Source organism: Sipha flava, unplaced genomic scaffold, assembly GCF_003268045.1.
Source record: "Sipha flava isolate LNK unplaced genomic scaffold, YSA_version1 37_pilon_pilon, whole genome shotgun sequence".
Taxonomy (NCBI): domain Eukaryota; kingdom Metazoa; phylum Arthropoda; class Insecta; order Hemiptera; family Aphididae; genus Sipha; species Sipha flava.
Genome location: NW_020273087.1, coordinates 4,956 through 27,359, shown reverse-complemented (window position 1 = coordinate 27,359; position 22,404 = coordinate 4,956). Strand labels below are relative to the sequence as shown.

Genomic DNA, 22,404 nt, shown 5'->3' with positions numbered 1-22,404 from the left:
AAATAGCCCTGACAAAAATTTTTTTTATCATTTCATTGGCGTAATGCCCATCGCCTCGTCGGTACAATTCGATATCGGTCGGTAGTTTATAGTCGACGTATATTCCGAAAGTTAGTCGTGAAACTAAACAGACTTTAAACGTGAAGTACGCGGGACGAGTTTAAAGCCACCACCGCTGTTCACATATTACTATTATTACTATGCTATTGGTAGGCCGACGGTTGTTTCAAGCATAAGTGTTAACAATGCCGTCGTCACCGTCGCTCTTGTCAGCAAACTAGTTATCCGCTAACGAGTTTTCTATAGAATCCGATGTAGAGTCTTTATTGCGAGCCTCCAGACCTGACCAGTGTAAAGCCGAATAATAATAATAATTAACAGCTTACACGTATATCGTGTATACATATCTATGATTTTTATGATTTTAATTACTAAAATGAAAACATTATACGTTATCCGTTGCAATCAGTAGCTATTGATTATTATTTAATACCGTCTCGCATGACCGCACATTTCCGGTATTTCAGATTATATACAATTATTATTATTCTTACTATACGGCTTACCGCTTATAATGCGTTTGGCCAACATTATATTATCGACCGTTATACTAGTAAATAGTTTTACTCTTAATATTTTCTTCGAGATAGTTATCTCGCACGTACGATTGGTACGATGACTTAGTGTCGAAAGCCTACGTTAGACTTCATTAAGTATACATTTTAAAAATCTTACGAATTCGTGTTTGGGGGGAACTGGTTTCACTAATCTCGTATTCCCACGCGCTCTCTTCGGATGTATCTAATGATTAAAATAAAATAAAAATCATAATAAAATTTCAATTATAAATTTATTACAAATAACCTTGCTATGCTACCTATTTATTATATTATATATTTTTTTGCTAACCTATTTGAGGTAATAAAGAAACAGACGTATGACTCATAGACGATTACCATAACGAAAATTGCACGTCAACGTTTTTACGAAAATTAAACAATGCCAAAGGACAAAGAATTATAACAGAGGAATAATATTATCCCCGATATACCTTTGGGGGAGTCAAGTACACGAAGCACATAAAAAATATATTTATTATTTACACGATTTATATCGTGTGCGTTCGTTCGTCGGGAAACTCATAAGAAATGCAAACTGCACTTTACCGACCGAATAGAAGAAAACAAGGAACAGAGAAATATATATATATATACGTGTGTATAAGTACTACACCACAATTGATCTTTAAAGTTGTGAGGTAACCAAATAAGGAGAAAAGTCACAATAGGCGAAAAACATGTCGTGTTAACTATTGACTATTCGATAATCTGACAATAACGGTATATTTAAAAAAAATTGAGATAATAAAATTTTAATAGTTATACCAGCTATAATCATAAGCTTTATATTGCAAAAACCCTCAGTTGGAACAAATAATACACAGTTTTTGCAGAGTATATTTTTTTTTATATAAAAGATATTATCAAAAGACGTTTGTTATATTGTCGAAAGAAAAAATTAACATCTTTTTCATTTGTTTTACTTATTTCTCAGTGAAAATCCTCTCACGGATTTCTCCGTTTTACATAATGTTAAACGTGCGACTTTTCTTGCTCGATTAAAATATTCCCTGCACACACACACGCATAAACGTACATACCCATACACGTACACACAGAGAAAGAGAGAATGGGCGAAGAAAACAGTGGTTTCTCTCGGGCAACAATAAGGGTTAATGGTTCCTCGGTAAAGGGACAGAATCGCAAAACAGCATCTGCGCTCCCATGCACTTAGTTTAATTTCGGTGATTTGTATTCTAAATCCGAAACGCGCGTTGCTCACGTGGACAATTAGTACACCGTGTATATAGACGGTACTTGAAGCTCGCAAAAACCTGGTTACAAGTGCTCAATTTTGGGCACGTTTGGTGGATTAGAAAAAATATTTTATCACAAAATGGTAGTGAACCCTATCGCGACATTTCGGTGTATTTCATAAATATATTTATACTGTATAAAGTCGTTGAACATTTTCGGTGAACATTTTTAGTCATTATATTTACTCTTCTTGATTATATTTATCCCTAAACTACACAATAATATTAAATATAATTGAATATCCACACAACTTTTAATCTTTTTACGCTTATGGTTATCGTATTTAAAAATGAACCAATAAGCAGATAGATATTATTGCGAAACAATTTTTAATGTTTGTTTTTTCATTATTAGCTCTTCAGTTACTATTATACTATAATGATAAATACTTTTTGCGATCCATAATTAGCATTCTACTTTTTAAGTTCGTCTCCACAATGACGAACGTGTGTTGTATGAAATCGATTGTCAACCCTTTTACACACCCTCATTTCCGATCTTTTGTGTTCGTACAGCTCAGCGTGGCATATGAAACGCAGTCTACCGCAATCGGCTACGTCAATGTCCCTTCATGCAAACAACTGCAAGGCAACCATCTGCCATTAATATTTACTAATGGAAAAGTCACGTTTTTTAGTAGTTACAGCGAAAATTTTACAAAACCTTGAAAAAAACTATTTTATGAATCATTTAACTATACCATATATATAATATTACATTCTTACGTTTTTTAAAAGAAATTATCCCGTCATTTAAAATAAATGTATAATTGTATAGATTTTCGAAAAATGTATCAAAATGACGAGTACCTAAATTTAAGTGAAAATATAAAACGTGCCGTAAAGTTTTCCCATGTTAATCGTTTCCATTGTTGGAGTATACTACACTAAACACCGAAGAAATGACCCGTTAAGTCGGTCGATAAGACTGGAAGTTTGTGTGTTATTCTGAGTGCATCTTTAACTATAGTTATTAACGGCTTAAAGGAAACTGCGAGTGAACTACCCGCGCATCGCTGCAAAATACACAGTTTGATGAATATTACACCCAAATTGAATCGATCGCATCAATTTAATTCAATTCCAGCTTAAAGTCGATTTAATTTCTAGTTTTCATATATATTTACAATGATTACAAAGACAACCGATTTCAATCTGCACCTATAATATTACTTTATTGCTCATTTCACTTACATTCCATTATTGAATTAAAAAACCGAATCGTCAGCAGGTTATTAAAGTAGTGTTTATTTCGTGGTATAATTTTCTTAAGCATTTTTGGCACAGTTAATAATCAAAACGATGAAATTCGTGTTTCAGAAAATAAAACCACCAACACGCAAATTTTATCCAATATAGAAAAAAAATACATACACTAAACACCTGCAACAATACTATTGAAATTATATATTTATTCCAAAAATCGTCCATTTATTTTCATAAAAATCGACTTTTCGCTTTTAAAAATAAATAAACTTTGAAATCATTACTTGGAATTACCAACGACAGAAAACGCAAAGAAACTTCATTTTTTTTCAGACGATTTACCAAACGAAATAATTCACTTTCTGTAACCTAGCTAAACTACATGATGTATAACAATACGCATCGTTTTAAACCATTTACGGTAATATTACTAATGTGTATGCCTTTTTCAAAACTATCTGTAGTTTTTCCGGTTAACAGCGTTATTCGTTTACCCTGCACGGGAAATTAAAACACACTCAGCAAAGATGTGAAAGGGTGAAAAAAAAAATCGTTAAAACTCATATTTTAGCCGTCATAAATCCTAGTCTCGCATCTTCTGGTGATATTTCCTCACCCAAAAGCATTAATGTGTCGTATATAATTAAATTTAATGTTGCTGTGTGCATAAAACATCGTCGATTATGTCACCTTACAATCCCTGTAATTGTACCCAACAATGGCGTGCGTTACAGCATCGGGTCTCAGCGGTACCTGGCATGCTGTTTCTATTACGTCCGTAAGCTGTCGATCAAATACCAATTATATTGCGTGACAAATATGCAAACAAACAGTAATAAACAAGGCAATTTTTTCATAATACGGTGAAAAAACACTCTGTATATGTTTTACAGAATAATAAAATGTCGTATTTTTATTGAATACTTTAAGGACAATTCGCATAAATGTCTCCCAAAAAAGTGACGCTTTTACATCACATTCAGTTCGGTACACCCCACGTGCACGTGTCATAACTCGTAAATATTAAATGCTCGGGAATAGGGAATAGCCCTTCGAATGTAAGTTTCACACGTCCTGAGGTCACTGGCCCCAAGAAAATTATAGTGCATAATATTCAAACTGAATATTGAGCTCTAAAATTATTCAGAAATTTTTTTTTTTTTTAAAGCAAATTTATTTTGAATATGAATAGTGTATGAGTATATCGTAATATTATAATAATAATTGCTTTCTCAGAAAAAAAAATTAAACGATTTGATAGATTTTCAATTTATTTTTCTAGTTTCGCACAATATCAAAGTCGTGTTTTATTCATTACATTTCAGTAACAAATACATTTATAGACAACGAAAATATTTCAGCAAATTATATTTATGTTCAATACATTCCTATAGCCGAACTATCAAAACGACGTTATCGACATTTTGATAAATTTGTGTGTTCAATATTAAGTAATCGAGTGATAGGTTTTGAATATTTATGAATTATTTTGATCATCAGTACAACTTTAAAATACTAATTCTAGATACATTGAATAATACACAAAAATCGAGTAACTGTTATTAATTTTATTTTTGGTAAACGTAAGAAAAAATTAACATCGAAAATTGTATTTTTCAAGTACATAATATTATTGTTACTTTTGTCGTTTTGACACTTTCTATATTTATTCATGCTAAAGTTTTTAATTGGAATATATTATTTTGTTTTATTCTATAAATGTATTGATAGTTAAAAAATGATGCAATCAATTATGTAATTTTGAAGACACATTTTAATCTCGATATACGCACATTAAAACCTTCACATACTGCTACAGCTTTAGCTTTAATTAGAGGTTTTAAGACATTGTTTTATAAGATAATAGATCTTTTTCGTAAGCCCAAAAGTTTATTAAAAACTTTTCTGTTTTATACTGAACCGACACAAAACTACGTTGCAGTTTTAAGATCGGCAATATGAGAAGATGACTCCTCAAAAGTTTGTTTGAAACTATAAGAAACTAGATTCTCGATCTGCTGGCTTATTGTGTCAAAGAGTTTGATGTTCGAGTATTAGAGATATCGGCTTAATACCTCACAACAATACGTCCTTATAAGTTAACACCCTTATAGTCTTTTAGCGTTAGTTCATCATTAACGGCAATAGCACGCGTAAATAAGGGACGCAGCGGCTCGTTTTCGTTAACTCGTAGAAATAAACAATGTTCGATCACAGTGGACGGAATAATCGAAACGTTTGTTGAGTATACTCATTTTGACTGACTAGCGTTTTGTATAAGTGCGTCCTATTTATAATAAACACACAATGACACGTGGTGGTATTGTAAATGGGACATGTGGTGTTCATGATATTGCAGTCAGCACGCGGTAATCCTATATGGTATAATTACACCCGACAATCCGGATTAACTATTTGATGAGGTTATATAAAATACCCTCGAGTATAATGTGTTGGCCGTGGCGCTACAAAACCAGTAGAGACGTTAATGAATACGTTGATGAGGGTTAAAAATATTTCGTGGGCTTTTAGCCCGGTCATTTTATAGTGCAGACTATGTTATTAACCTGCTTTATCAGCTAACGATATATTTTAATGCAGCACTCCTCCCGAAATCGGATTATTCTCATTGGAAAAGAAAAGGTAAGGGGGTATGATAATGTATTCGTCCGGTATGTAATACCACCGATATTCTGTTAACGACCAATAAATGATACATACTTTTATAACATCGTTTTGAAAGAATATCTGACTGCATGTTTTACTCATGAGACAATTATATGTATCTTATAATATAGTAGCGTAAAATGATCACGTTTTTGGAAAATAGTGAAGCAAAATAATTTTTAACGTTAAGTTGTACGATGGTTTTAAACCGAAAAATTATAGTAAATAACAACATTTAAGTTGTATGCAAAATATTTACGTATTTTTAAATATCTTTTTGAGGAACCGACTTATTATCTTGATTATGTTTAAATAATTAATATTTTTACGCGGTTATAAAAAATATTAGTGCCGAAATTAAATCTCATAATAATTTTTTTGGTTGAACAACTATAACATTATAAATTATTTGATAATTAGCAGTACAATTCGCCAGTCAATAATCGTTTTTATTCATATTTTACATTACCTACAACTTTATTTATTAATATTAATTAAATTTGTCAAGCTTCGTAGAAGTTAAATGGTCGTATCTCTGTTCATTGCTTCTGTATAAATAAAAGCTACAGTTTAATATAAATATTTGATTTTTTTTAAAGACTACCCGTGTTCAATGGTATTATTTGGTTTCTTTTGGATAGGTAGAAAGACGGTTTATTTTTGTTTCGTTTCTCATATTATAATTTAAAATTATGAATAAAGCTTTGACGTTTGACAATCGACATCAATAGGTTCAGGACTTTTGGATATTGATTTCTATTTTACATTGAAGTAAATCGTATCAAAGGCGACTTACCCCACGCCAAACGTTCGTGATGGTGAAAGGACGTGCGCTTATATAGTACGTAATTGATAACATCAAGTTTACCGAAGCGATAAACGAGGCGGTCGTGTGCTCGTTCGTCGTATTCAACTTACACCCCTCATGGTGCTGTCCCGAGCCGACAAATTATCATCTTGTGTGTCGTCGAAACGGAAGACTTCACATCGAGTTATCCTCGCGGGATTATCGTACATGAATTTAGGGATTATAATACGCGTGATATGTGTTACATGACGTATGATGTATAAATTACGTTTTTATTTTAGCAAATCTAATAGCATTGTACGAATCTGATTTCAGATGGCGAATACAGTGACACCGTGGCTGAAGAAGGTAAGATTTAAATAATAATATTTTACAATTACTACTGATTAAACATACTTGACCAATGCTGTTACTATTAGCTTTAAGCTATACCTATTAGAGTCAATAAACCTATCGTTTAACTATGGTTTTCAATATCTTTAAAATTAATCGTGCTGCTGTTAATGAAGCTATTTTAGGATCGTGTATAATAATTACCACACAAAGTACAAAACGTAAGCTTCAAACTGGGCGGATTGTATAATATATTGGGTCCAAATTGAATAGGCGTCTCCAGTTATTACTGTTATTATTTTGTTTTCATCTAAACAAAAATAAATAATTTAACTTTCATGTATACCAATGGAATAATTTCGGGTTATAAGACATATTTGTTAAATTATAATATAGGTTATAACAGTATGCTCACCATCAATATTCTAGTACATTCAATTTACAAAAAGATTAAATAATCATTGCGGTAAAATTAACTTAATTTGACGTTTGATACGTTTTACTACAAATTCTGTCCCAGTGGAGTATAAGCAGCACATTTTATTCGATTCATTAAATTAAAAAGAAAATGTTAAAAAAATATTAGTTAATGAATCCAAACTACAAATTATACACGTTCACTGAAACAACAGCCACTCGAGACTCGAATACTTTTTTAAAAGTTTATATCATTTTAAAATACATGTATATATGTATTTTTTTTTTCAATTATTTGCCGACCTAAAATCGTATTTTGCGCATCAAATATTAAGATGACGGCTGGCGGTGAACAAAATAAAATGCTTAATTCGATTAAGGGTATAACTGGAAACGTGTACCAGGTGTTACTCCGACGTGGACGAAAAAAAGGGGATTAAAAACTGGGTGGCGAAACGTACACCCGGTCGTCATTTTTGCATAATTCATTATAAAGTTTTTAGCGCTCAACTTTGCATGACGATAATCGCACACTCGTAATTTCACTTGGACGCTCATCCACAAAGGGGAAGGTACCGCGTACAGGCGTGCAGAAAAAAATAAAATTGAAGAAATTCAAATGTACACGTACAGTGAATTTTATACATTCGCGCGCGCGCTAGCCACATTCGGACCGTCTCCTAATAAATCATTCGCTTCGACGAGATATGTGTGCGCCCAGCAGTAGTGAACTTCGAGGGCGACCCCGACGATTTATGGGTTTCGAAAGATTTTTATCGTTGACCGGCCAATTAAATTTCCCGGGCGGAGGTGTAAATCGTGGGGGGGGGGTACGTTGACCGCCGCCATTAGTGCGAATTCCCCGTGCTCTGCGCTGCACGCGGCTCTCTCTCTCCCACCCCATGATATGAATGTCTCAACCCTTGTGCGTACGCGCGTGTGTGCTTGCATGTGAATATTCATTGTGTTGGAAGGCATAAATTAACCGCCACGGATGTGCGGCAATAATTGCTGGCCCCGGATTTACCACCGCCCGCGCGCGTACACGGAATGGGTCGAACTGTTACGGGCTCGCGGATGTGGTCACGGAAGATTGATCGGAAGTCGTATATAGTGTCGATTTTGGCAAACCGGCCAGGCACCGCTACCACTGCCGCACCGAATGCTTTAACGCGAATGGGCTTGAGGCCAAAAAAATAAAACGCCGAAAATCGTCTATATCCGACGAATATGTTCGCTAATGGAATTATATTGATTTAAAACCCATCCTGCTCGCGCCCAGAGGCTTAAACATTTCCCAACAGTTGTCTATTTTACTAAGACGTTTTCGACTATTTTCGACCGTTTTATTTTTAAACACCATTTTTTCTCGATTTCTTTTTTTTTTTTTTTGAATTTATCTAAATATTTGTTTTGTTCGACTTTAATATACACGAAACCAACAATAGCTTTTTCTGAAATATTTTTAACAGTCATACTTTCGCCAACGGAATTATTTAGAGTCCCATTTTCGTACAAACATTTATTACTACCGATTTTTGGTATTTATATTTTCAAATAGAATAATATTTTTATTTTATCAAAAATACTTATATATTCGTAAGCATGTATACTTGCATATATACTCATATATACATATATATGCCAATGTACCTATGCGTAGTGTACTCGTGTTTTCTAACTGTTTTCCCTGAATTAAAGCATTATTGTTTATTATGGTATAAGCATCCTATTCGTTTTTTAGATGAACGGTTGATGGGACTATTTTTATTAATGCAGATCCGTATCATCGTCATGGTGGTTCACCACAAAACTATATATTAATATATCATATTTTTAAAAAAAAATAAAATAATAATTTTTCCCCGCCACAAAGGGTGTCGATCATTTAAAAACAATTTGCTTGTAGATACGCGGTAGGTGTTCCCCGGAGACCGTCGTACAGTTCTATTATTACTACGTACGCAGGCCCCTGGGGTAGTACAGGGACAGGGTGGCGTACACAAGACAAATGACCCCGAGGGTTTTCGAGTCGCGTATATACGGATTTGAATTGAAACAATAGCCGAGCACTAATTCAAAACTGGTTAAGGCCGGGCACGGGGAGGGAGGAAGTAGATGGGTCACATTATTGCGGTTTTAGCATGTACCAGCAGTATTGTATTCATTGTATAGTGGTGGTGGCGGGTGCGGCGGCGACGGTCGGTCGGGCGGCACAGCGAAAGGGGTGTCGGTGGCGTCAATTTTGGCTGCTTACTTGCTTACTTGATGTGTATGTGCTTAATGCACCGCGAACAATATGCCTGCGGGCCACGTGACAGTTGGCAAAGGAGATTTTATTCTCAAGTACTCGTCGTACTCCTGTAGAACTTAACAAACGGTTTCTGTTGGTGTTGATCTATTGTGTGTGTGTGTGTGTGTGTGTGTGTGTGTATATATGTATGTACGTGTACATCAGTTTAAAAGAATAATCATTATCATCGCTGTACATAAAAATGTATAATAGACTATGCGATTTGCATAATGTTTTAGATTTTTTAGAAAAAAATGTCAGTTTGTGACCTCGTAAAATTTTGTTCCCTCGCGTCCATTTTCAGATCAATTATTATTATTCGTTTAAAAACAGAACAGTTAAAATAAGTGGAGCATTTCAGTCGAATCATTACGTGCGACTAAAACAGTCGAAAACAGTCGGTGTTGCTGCAGCAGTGGTTGGATAAATAACTATTTGCATATAAGGATAACCGCTACCACGGCTAAGCATCAATACGTATATAGTACGTCTCTTACGCTTCGAAGAAAGATCCTGTTTAAAATGCATTTATCGCTGAACCCTCTTGAGAATAGCTGTTTTTGAACGCGTGGGGTGAGATGAGAGCCTTTTCTACTCTAACCCCCCATTCAAGTGCTAATGGTTCGGTGAATACTCTGTTTAGACGAGGGAGCTAGGAGAGAAGTTGACCGAGAGATGAATTATAATGTCGGGTCAGGTACCGAAAATCTCTGACAACGATATTTTCAGCTAACCAACTCGAAAATGATTGATCATTCGGCTGGTCGTTTGTACATATTTAAATATTTTTATGGCTTGTTGGTTTTCTTTTTACCATAAGAAATCTTTACTTGATATTCTCTATACTCACAATCTAATAATAATCATCGAATTCGAATATTTTGCACATAAAATCATATATGATATAAAAATTATATGAGTAAAATACTAAATGACAATTGTCTTCATTTTATTTCGTGTAACATTTTTTCTACCTATAGCACATTGCTAATGTTAATGTAAATTATGTTTTTATGGAGTTCGGAAATGTGTGCTTAGAAGTATTTTACAAACACTGGTAGCCGTTAGTTAAATCGGTCGGAAAAGTAAACGCCGATCTATAGATATACTCAGCTTGGGCTTTTACGATTTTATGGCCAAAATAAATATATGTTACTGCTACTTCCGTGCCAGTATATCTTATCTGCTACGTTAGCAGAGTCTTTGTCCGAAAAACGATTAGGTTTTTTTTTATGTCTATTTTAACCTAACCTTTAAAATACGTATGGTATGTTTCGACGCACTTTCGTGAAACATATCACCAGTGAAAAAATGTACTTTACCTGTATTTTATATTTCAGCTATCGATGGTCATTGGTCAGCTTGGACTCCGTGGTCTCCATGTGGTGTTGACTGTCGTCATCATCGTACTAGGACTTGCACTTCTCCTAGCCCTTCAAACGGTGGACGGTACTGTGTGGGCAGAGATACATTAACCGGCAATTGTTCAGGAGGTTCTTGTATAGGTAAACAATAAAAATAAGTAATATTATGTATAATATTACTTCTTGTTAAGTAAATTATTTTTTGTACGAATTAATAATCATTAATATTATTATTACTATCAATATAAAATATTTATTTGGGTTTTTCAACATAAATTGCTTACTAAGTATTACAATTTATTTTTCAATCCATTTTCTAGGGTAGATAAATTAATTGCATTTATGTTCGTAACATTATTATTCATTTCGCCGTATTTGTATACATGTAGGTATTTTGTAAATTTAATTTTTATTATTATACACATAAACTATAGAAAAAAAAAATTCAAATTTTATGATGCAAAAATATTATCTTGCATAAATAATAAAAAATAACTTTTATTATATACCTACTTGTTGTTTCAGGTGGCAGAGATGACCCTGTGAATTATGACGATGAACAATTCACTGAAGAAGGTACGTGTAACTCGATACATGATACTTATATTATACTCAACGTTTTTATAGTCCCACTATTCGTGATAAAGCTGAAATGTGTATTGATTTAAAAAACCTTTAAGGATGTTAGTATCGAATCACCTCGACGTAATAAAATGAGGCATAAATTTCAAAATGCTCGCTTATAAAAAAACAAAAACAAATAATATTGAACTTTATTACATTATACTTCTTTGTCGCATTCCACGTATGAATTGACGACAAACTTCATGTTAGGATGTAAGCCTTTAACAAATTTCTAGCATGTTTATATACCATTATGAGAAAGCCACTTTGAAACTGTCACGCGTTATTAAATAATAGTAATAATATGACATTGTATTTAAATAATTTTTATGTAAGCATAAAATAAATTCCAATAATTTATTTAAGCTGTTAGATATGTGTTGTTAGATCTCTCAAAAGCTTAATAGAGGAAATTTTGAATAATATATTTTCCCATTTATACATAAGTATTTATGTGTGAATTCGTCTGTGAGTTTGTATGTGTTTCTAACGGTTGTCGCCCAGAAAGTTTGGCAGCTATTATGATTGGGTTGGAAGAGAGGGTAGTTGAAGATTAAATCTCTCGCGCACTGCTGTGCAGGATATCCAGAGAAATTCAATTATATCAACAGGAAATTAAAATTGCCCTACGTAAAAAAAAAAAGGAAATAGCAAAATGATATGGCTGTTTTAATTTCATTCTCAAACATTGGCCATCCGCTACGAGAAAATATTTACCGAATACGCATAAACAATATTCTAGAAATTTCTTTTTTCTTTTTTTGCGTTCCTTTTGATGACTTATATTATTTAAATAACCTTAGAACACTTATAGGATACCGTAATTTGATTTTAGTAATCGAATCTTAAGAAAATACGTGTTTTTGTGATAGTAAAGTTGAATTAAAAAAATAAAAATTCCCGGAGTGTTAACGCACAGTTCAAAAAAAGCGTGTTACGTCATTCCAATTTCAAACAGCCTTCGAGTATTATTCGTCGGTAACACTACAATTACCGAGGAGACTTTAGATGCAAATGGTTTTTTCACAACTATCCGGAAATTACAAGTGAAAAACTCTGTGACGGAAAATCCATTTTCACTTTATTTATATGTTTCTTGTTCTCTCGTTTTTGGACGAATATCACATGGACCTTTTTTATTTTTCTATATAAAACCTTCAGATATTTTTAGAAAACCCTTAAAGCTTTATTGATAGGGGTATGTGCTGTAGCTCCTCTCCTTGATTCTGTGTTCAACGGTCTTAAAACGATAGGCCCCTTTATCATTCTCGAATGTGTCATGCTATAAAATATGAAGTATGAAATCATCTTTAGAGCACAACGGCGGATGCATCGGAATGTGGGTTTGAATGGAAATGTAGATCATGGGCAGGCGGAGGGATTGTTGTATTACATAGGAATATTTAGAATCTCTTTGCTGGGGTGCAACATGGTTTCCGGTGATGTGACGTATGGACAAATTGTCATCGTAACGACAACGACATGTAACTTCCAACCCCTTATTCCGAATAAAAGCAGTCTATACGAGGGATGATGAAGTGACACCGGAAGGAAAAAGTTTATCCGTGCAGAGGAAGGAATAGTTACAAAAATAATTGCTGTGCTTCGGTTTTTTCGTCTTAGGGTGGAGTGCCTGGCTATAACGTTGACAATGATATCCAATGAAAACATTAGTCATACAGTCCATCTCAATTAGATAGTATTGATTTTCACTCTGTGTTGGAATTATTTCTAACATATTACACCCCAGTTTATACAGAAAAAATATATAATAATAATTTATACTTCAATGTAGAAATATTGTTAAATCTATATAAATTCATAGCTTGTAAAATTATCATTAATGCTATTTACGAGCACTCCAGACTTCAATGTATATCATCAATTGTTCAGAAGTCGTATCAATTGTTCTTAAATGAGTTGCTACATTGGAGTGTTTAATTGTATGACATTTATATACAATACTATGGGGTTCTTTGTCTTATTATAATTGATTAGGTTTTTTTTAAAAATAAAACTATAATTTAAAACACAGCGGTAGATAATGAAAAGAAAAAACATTACTCATAATTAAATTAGACCATAGGCGTGCACAGGGGTATGCAGGATATGCAACTGCATACCCTGAACATAGAGCCTTGTTTCTAAAAATACCAACAAAAACAATTAAAAAAATATGACATATTTGATTTTTAAATTTATACTATATGACAATGTATTACATTATAATTATTATTACATTTTTTATTCAGTCCTAATTATATATATTATTTATACTAATATAATAGCGATTTAATATATTAATAAAATTAGAAGTATTTTGTACTTCAAGCAGTGGCAGCCTTTTGCATACTCTGAAAAAGAGGTATGTGCACGCCTATGAATTACACTGAAATAATTTCGTATGTTAAGGGGAATAATTGTAATTCATCAAAATTTAAAAAAAAGTCAGTTGGATGTTTTTTATTTCAAATATAATTTCATTAATTATATTTCAATATAAATTTATATTTTAATTTAAATCTACTTTATTTTCGTTGGAAATCATTATTTTTATGAGGAAAAAGTTTTATTGAGATTTGTGTAAATATTCATATCCTTACTGGATAAATTTGAGCTTGATGTAATTAAAATACATGCATCATATTTTAATTTAAATAATACAATTTCACTCATAACTATTAGGAAAAAAACTAAAAATCGATAAATATTCGCTTCTCACGTGTATAAAGGTATGTATTAATGTCGTTGGATCGTTTTCAATTACATTTGCTCCCGATCAAAGACACCAAAACAAAAGATTCACATTCAAACTGGCACGGGATAGTGGTAGAGGATTCCACTGTCGACCGTTTTTCAATACTTATAATGAAATAGTTCCGTTGAATCGTATCCGAATTACTTCAGGAATAGGGTCTTTCATGTATAAGACAATCTGTGAAAAGGATACCGCTAGTAGATGACCCTCCCATCAAAGTCGGTATCATTCCTTTTACATCGGATTTTCTTCGGTTGATTGGCCGACTGATATAATTGAACGTCCTGTGGTGCTTTTTGACTTCTGACAGTTAGTTTTAATCCCACCAAAAAGTTTAACCTCCTTTTGCCACACACACGAATCTTAATTAAACTTTAAACCGTCTGCACTCCGATTCGATTGAAAACATTCTCCACTGAATTCCTAAGAATCCTCCAATGCAACGGGTCAAATATTTCAGTTTATTTGAACTTATACAATACTGCTGGACATTGGCAAAGTTCTTACGACCTTATCCTCATAATATGAACCCACACGCACACTCATACATCCATAGTTTACGATTTTACTGTAAATAAAACAGGCGCGGGTTCCAAGTAAAAAAATCGATGAAACCTCAACCGGCATTAAAACGCTAGGCATTTGATCTCAATGTGGGCTAATCCTTTAATTGAACCTACCTACCAAGTTTGAACTTAATTGGTTTGCAGATAAACTATTGTTGTGCTATGTTGCGGCAGTGGTGATTTTATCGCATAAAAGTTTTTTTTTTTATTTATTTATCATCCGGCACTTTGCTTCACATGTAATATAACTTATAGTACAATGGAAAAAAAACAGTAAATTATTTGAAGGTTGACGCAGCTACATTTTTAAGCAACTGAATAAAAACTTTTTACAATGAAAAAATTAAAATCAATGTAAATCGAAATAATTTACTTACTATTTAAATAAATTGTAATGTCATCTCAAGAATCACGTTTATATATTTTTTACCATTAAAGGTTTATCGAAATCATCAACCATACATTTTCCTTAATATAAATACGAATCCTGTGTGAAAAATGACTCTCTAAACCCTGGATATTTTTATTCTATAAACAAATTAAGAAAAATGTAACTCCACGATAACTATTTTATCTCGACAATATATAAATATAAATCACTATCATAATGTAATTTAAATTCTATTATTTTTTTAATCCAATCACATTATACGTTCTTGTAGATTTAAAATTTTAATTTAAAAACTCGTTTGGAACTGCCGCTGTTTTTCAATGATTTTTAATCATTTAATAATCTTGCGTTATTATTTTCATAAAGATATTTATAATAGAAGTTAAATTGAATGGTTTGAGGTTTGACTTAAATAGTTGTTTAAATGTTTCATATGTGGACTTCAGTTTATATGAAATGATGTTTTAATAATTATAAATTATCTTACATAATTAAGATTAATTGCCTCTATACGTACCATCCTTACGTTACAATGAAATGCAATAAAAATTAAAATAATCATTAAATTATATTCGGTAAAATAGATATTATTTAATGATTTACTTTAAGCGGACTGTAAATGATAAATTATATAACGTAATATTAGTTATAAAATACGTAACTTCTCGCACTATTTTTAATATAATTCAATGCATAATAAATTTGCAACTCCTCATTTGGCGTGTTTGAAATTTGAATTATTCCACACCAATTACGGTGTTTCGATAAGAAAAAAAAACTTGATTTCCTAATCCTTTTTCCGTTCTGTCATATTACTTTGAGGACTTGAATAATAAATTATCCTTAATTAGTTGTCACACTTTTTTCACGCTGCGGCTGTATCGATTAAAAGATATACGTGTGAAGTTAACGAACGAGTGTCCAGTTTTGTTTACATTGTTTTTTTTTAATGCTTTTTTTTGTTAAAAAACAAAAATGTAACCGAATGATTTCCAAGGGAGGTTAAGTGAAACGCGCGCGCGTCCTATCTGCATATCTGCTGCAGTCACCGACGTGTTAATGACCCCGCGGGTAATTAAAAGTAGGTACAACATTGTGTTTTTTTTTTATACATATATAAATACTCGTGCCGTAAAAACAATATAATAGTAATAATATTAATAATACAGCCGCCCCATGTCCGTAGCGAGTTGAGCAATTATAACCCGTGGAAAAATAAGACGGCGTGTGGACGATTCGTGTCAGAGCGCAGTTATATAGGTCCGATAAAATCAATTCACGCGAACATAAGACTAGTCGCCGACAAAGTTTTTGATAAACCGTCTAATAACACGAGAGAAACTTGTAACTGGGGATGGAGAGAGCACGACGATGTTTTTATTGACTATCCATCGATTTTATTGGGTATTAGTGCGAACGTGAACACGTGTGATGGTTCGGAAATTTCACTCGGGAGCCCAAAATTAGTTAAACCTTAACCCTTAATACCATTTCCTCACCACCGTAAATCTTGTACTCTGAGAAAATTAATTTGAAAACATTTTGCCTTCCCAACTACTCGTATCGCTTTTGAAACACGCTTATTACATTGTTATTATTATTATTTTACTTGGTTTTTCTGTTCTTTTTCGTACATTATTATTAATCATAAAATGTATAAGTTTTACAAACAAAGTTTGACACCTAAATCGAACCACTAAAAATATGTTTTAAGTAAAAATTCAGTTAAATAAAAACAATATTATTCACACATCAATGATGATTCAATTATGGATTAAAATTAACCTATGAATTACATTCTCGAAACATTTTTATTCATACTTGTATTGATAATGCTTTACATTTTTTTTTTTTTTTTTGATAAAACAAACCAATTTATAATGTCGGTTGTTAATATGTATTATATGTATAATATTATCTAAATATATAATTGGTTCATGCATTTTTAATAAATATTAATGGTAATTTTTTTTTTTAATATTTCTGAAACAATTGTCACAATGAGACTACAGTGTGTTATTTTATATTATAAAACAAAGTTATTTTCTTTTTCAGCGGCTACTAAATCTGTTGTGGAGACCGATGTGGCACTGTATGTAGCTCTGGTGGCCGCCTCCATCTTGCTAGCCGGCATGGTTCTGCTGTTCCGACTGTATAAGAACAAAGGCCGGGATCACAGCATGTATAACATGGCCAACTCTGGTACGTATTATTTTTATTATTACCGGTGCGCGGCTGAGAATATATTATTATAATCACAGCATAATGTTATACAAAGCGGTGTGCACGCGCGCAGGCCTTGAACTCTAACGAAATACGATCGATTGATTCGTTTTCAGCGTACGAAAAAGAGATACTACGTTCACCGAATAATAATTAAGAAATATTTATAGTCCTGATACCACCGTGTTCGCGGCACTGCCAATTCAAATTCAAAAAAAAAAAAAAAAAAACATAGTATTAGAAAACATAGCTTGTGCGAGCAGTAACGTATTCGAAACCGAATATTAAAAATGTAATTACCGCGAAGGACGGGGAAACGTGGTTAGGACGCAGTGTCGCGTCGTTACAGAGATATTGAGAGATAGAAACAAATGACAATTTTTCAACAACAAAAAAAAAAAAAAAAAAAATGTTACCGTAAAGGCCCGGAGAGATTAAAAGTTTCGCTCGAGGGTTCACGGCAACCGAGACTTCATTTAAATGTCAATCGACACATTATTCAAGCGCTAACAAGCGACCTGTGTTCCGAAAGAGACCCCAACTGTAGTTTCCTTAATTGTGTTTGTATAATTCCGTCGGCGACGTTGGTGCAGCAGCGCCAAGTGTATAAACTACTTGACGTAATGCGTTAGGGAGAGGCGTTGGCAAACAGTGGCGAGTACAATTAATTGATTACGCACGCGCGCGTGCGGCCACTACGTGTCTTTCAGACGACACACACCATACGACATATAACACGTATTATCGTGATCTTATTGATTTTCTTCTTTTTTTTTTCATCGTTCCCAGACTTCCAGCCGGAATTTTTTCCGGACCAAGAGAAAAAGACTTACTCTCTGGAATGTCATTCGCGGAACGGTGGCTGCAACCATTTCCATCAGGCTCAGCCGGACCTGACCAGAACCGTGGTCGTGGTGCCGTCGTGTTACGAGTACCCGTTCACCAACGACCAGAACGCATACAGTTTGACCCGGTCGTGTTCGGAACATCACTATGACGTTCCGCATCACAACGGCGGCAGTTCGACCGTGACCACGGCCACCGTCATGGCACCGCCGGTCCCGTCCGTGGCACCTGATAGTCCGAACGCGCTTTCCTCGAGTCCGGAGTCCAGTCACAGCTTGACCAGCTACACTTGCTCGAGTGAGTGACGCGTTACAACGCAGCAGACGCGTGCGCGCGTGTGTTTTCGACGTAACGACTAGGGGGAACTAAAAATCGTTGTTTCTACCGCAGGCAAGTCCCAATCGGATTCCAGCGGCGTGGCGTGCCATTGCAAGGACTATTTGTGGATGAAAGAAACCACCGTTTCCGTGGCCGGTTGCCGTCTGGAGAGCAAAGAGTACGGGCTGTCGCTGACGATCCCTGAAGGTGCCGTCGCCAAATCTCAAAAGGAACCCGTGATGTTCGCTCTGTTACAGGACGAATACAAGCCCATACTCTCTGGTAATTTTTACATTCACGATCGTAATGCCTCGTGTTATTGTAAACGTCTCGATGTTTTTTTTTTAAACAAATGGGTTTTCTAGACGGACAGACGCTGTTGAGTCCTGCGGTGATGTGCGGCCCAAGCGGAATGAGCTTTAAGAAACCTGTGATCGTTGGAATGCGGCACTGTGCGAGTCTGATGCAAGGGCCTTGGGTGATTTCGGTGTTGAGCTGCGACATGCCCGTGGGCGCGAAACCCAAATGGAAGGTACAGTATACGCTCTACGGGGTCTAACCCAGTCGACGGAATAAAGAGTAATTTCTTTTCTCATCAGAAAATCTTAACGCTCGGGGAGGAAACCATCAACACGTCCGTGTTCGTGCAAATGGACGCGGAGCACGTGTTTTTGATGAGCGAAACTCTGTCCAAGTTCGTATTAGTTGGTGAACCTGACCGGACGGTAGTCAGCAGTCCACCAGCCAAAACACTGAAATTGGCCTTGTTCGGATCGTTGAATCGAAAGTTCAAGTACGATATCCGGGTGCACGTGGTTGACGACAATGGCGTGACTTTAGAGGTAAGTGATCGAACGCTGTGGCCGCGTTATTTTCGATAAGTTTGAAATAATCGTTTTTCTGTTATTTTTGCGCACAGAGGCTGAAGCACCAGGAACGAAGCGTTAGCGGAGGCGTGATGTTAGACAAACCAAAGATGATGTACTTTCAAGAGGGCGGAGGTAACCTGGTAGTGACCATCGACGATATAGGTGCCAACTGGAAAAGTAAACCTCAAGATAATTACAAGGTCAGTAGTGTACACGGTTCGATATTTTTGCTCGTCTTAAAGTTTACCGAATTAGCTGGCACGCAAAATCTCTTCCAGTCAATAGGATACGCATTTTTACCGAACGATTTTAAAAATAATAATTTAAAAACAAAAAAAAAAAACCGAGGAAAATGGATAAGTGACATGGTATAGGTAACTCACCTGTACCGGTCACTTCTATTTTTGCATTCGAGACCAACGTACGTATCCCTATTGGTTTCGAAAAACAATTGTTTCGAGTGAATTAGGGGGCGGGTGGACAAGATAGTCCACACTGACTATTATTATTTCGGTGCATAAAAGTACTTCACAGTCCCGTAAAAAGATCGGTTCACACATGTCTGACTTCGCAACATTTTTCCCGTCCGCAGGAAATCCCGTTCCAGACCCTCTGGAACTCGAACGGCTTGGCGGTGTTCACGTTGGAGCCGTACGATCAACAGTACCCCGACTCGTGGGTGAACGTGTCGTGCCGGGTATGCGTGTCGCAGACTGCGGCCACCGGATCGCTGCGTAACGTCAAACACACGTTCAAAGTGAACCAGGACCCGAACAGCCTGTCTTCCGTGGGTCATCAGTCCCGGCAACCGAGGACCGTGACCAGCACCACCGGCAGCGGTTCGAGCGTCACATCGTGTGACCCGACGCCGTTTCGGTAAGTTTCGACCGCAGCGACTCGCTTCTTGTTTCCCGTAGTTCAAAGTCTTCGCTTGTGTTTATTTTCTTATTCGTATTTTAGTTTCTCTTTCAACGCACAACGTGTTGAGTAAAACCCATTTTTTTATTTGTTGTTCGATTGTTTGTTCAGATTTGGTAAAGTCTTACGTAAGCAACTATGTCAATGTTTAGATCCGCCAAATTCTAGGAGCAACGACTGGAGGATGTTGGCCCAACGGCTTAACATGGACAGGTGAGCGTTTCTATCATACTAATTACACATTATTGAGTATCCCGCTGCAAACCTTGTTGTTATTATCCCATAACGAGTACGTGTCAAATCCGATCATAAGACCCTACTGTGGTTAGAAAAATTTTATTTTTCGTGTATCTTTCATTGCCCCATCAAGTTCGTTGAGGACACAACGAACTTCTTGCTTAAGTTCTAGGACATTTCGAACTTTGTTCTGGTAAACTAACCTGGGGTCGTAAGTTTCGTTTACACCAGGAACATCATATTTCAACTGGTCCATATAATATGATACATATAATGATTGTTGTGCGTTTACGCTTGACCGCATCGTTGACGTTTATTATTTCATGCGCATGCAGGTACATCAACTATTTTGCCGTCAAACCCAGTCCCACCGACCAGATACTGGATCTGTGGGAGGCTAGACACAGGGAGCCCACGTCTGTTACCGACCTGTTGAACGTACTGAGGTTAATGGGTCGTACGGACGCTGCCTCGCTGCTGGAACGCGAACTTGGACCGTGGCTATGAGCAGGAGCAGGAGCAGGAGTAGCTTGCCAACACTTCTGAGCAACGACACGAACCACGCGCACTCGTTACCGGTCACAGCCACCACACAGCAAACGCCACCGCCACTAGCAGTTCCTACGACGTATATTTTTATAAATCCACACCATGCCTTTTTTTCCCTTTTTGTTATGAATTTTTATTTTATTTTTTCTTCGAAATTTTACGTGTAAATTTTTCGTTTATAATATTATGTTGATCATATTTTTTCAAGTAAATAATAATAATTGTATTATTACTATCGACAATCAAAATATGTATTGTATAGATTAAACACGCATTTATCGTTATTTTCTGTGTTCGATTTGTATTCAATTTAAATACAACAGAAAACAAAAAGAATTACTAGATTGCAGACCACGCGTTAACAAGTTTTTCTTTTTTACAATAATGTTTTTCGTATTATATATTATTGTTTTTATAATTATTATTATTATTATTATTATTATTATTTCGAAGAAAATTTTAAGTCCCGGATAAAAGACTATTTTAGTGATAGATAATCTGTGATAAAAATTTGACGAATAAAAAATGAAGTTGATAAGTATAATAACGACATCTTTTCAGACAAAAACGAAACTCTTATTCCGTTTAAAATAATATTATCTTTCTGTCGGTTTGTTTTTTCTTTTATTATTATTGTACCGTGTTTTTACAGCACACTTACCATATATAATGTATAATTTAACCTATTCGATTTATATAATACGAGATAAAAAAAAAATAAAAAAAAAAAATGTAAAAATTATAAACTTATATACACGTACGGTCATGTGTATTTGCGCGTATATAGAATAGATGTACACGTGCATATATACATACATATATGTATATGAAACAAAGACTATTATATGTATTAAATATTATAATTACGTTATATTATTATGTGTTTATTATTTAATTTGTAAATAACTGTACCGATGTACATTTTAAGCTATACATATATATTATATATAACATTATTACTGTATATTGTTGATGACTGTATGACTCACTAGTTTTAAATGTATTATTATCATTATTATTATTTATTCTTATTTATTCTTATTATTTTTGTGTAACGTCTGCAAATTAATGTATAAAGCCGCCTTGCCGTAGGCGACCAACAGACAATATTTATAACTTTGCCTACGAAAATAATTATTTT

The 22,404-nt window shown here is 34.6% G+C and overlaps 1 protein-coding gene across 2 annotated transcripts in view; it reads left to right on the top strand.

Moving 5' to 3' along the window:
- The window catches only part of LOC112688104 (netrin receptor UNC5C-like), a 99,587-nt gene extending 78,169 nt beyond the window's left edge, over nt 1–21,418 (top strand). The window contains exons 6-17 of one of the 2 annotated variants that reach the window (XM_025561129.1): nt 6,873–6,905; nt 10,941–11,105; nt 11,490–11,540; nt 17,359–17,505; nt 18,316–18,669; nt 18,763–18,972; nt 19,056–19,222; nt 19,290–19,532; nt 19,610–19,759; nt 20,152–20,435; nt 20,589–20,690; nt 21,050–21,418. In XM_025561129.1, the coding sequence (XP_025416914.1) occupies nt 6,873–6,905; nt 10,941–11,105; nt 11,490–11,540; nt 17,359–17,505; nt 18,316–18,669; nt 18,763–18,972; nt 19,056–19,222; nt 19,290–19,532; nt 19,610–19,759; nt 20,152–20,435; nt 20,589–20,690; nt 21,050–21,221 (2,078 nt within the window). In that variant the 3' untranslated portion in view covers nt 21,222–21,418. The remainder of the gene's footprint in view (nt 1–6,872; nt 6,906–10,940; nt 11,106–11,489; nt 11,541–17,358; nt 17,506–18,315; nt 18,670–18,762; nt 18,973–19,055; nt 19,223–19,289; nt 19,533–19,609; nt 19,760–20,151; nt 20,436–20,588; nt 20,691–21,049) is intronic. The other variant, XM_025561130.1, reaches the window with a different exon arrangement.
- The last annotated feature ends 986 nt before the right edge of the window (nt 21,419–22,404 follow it).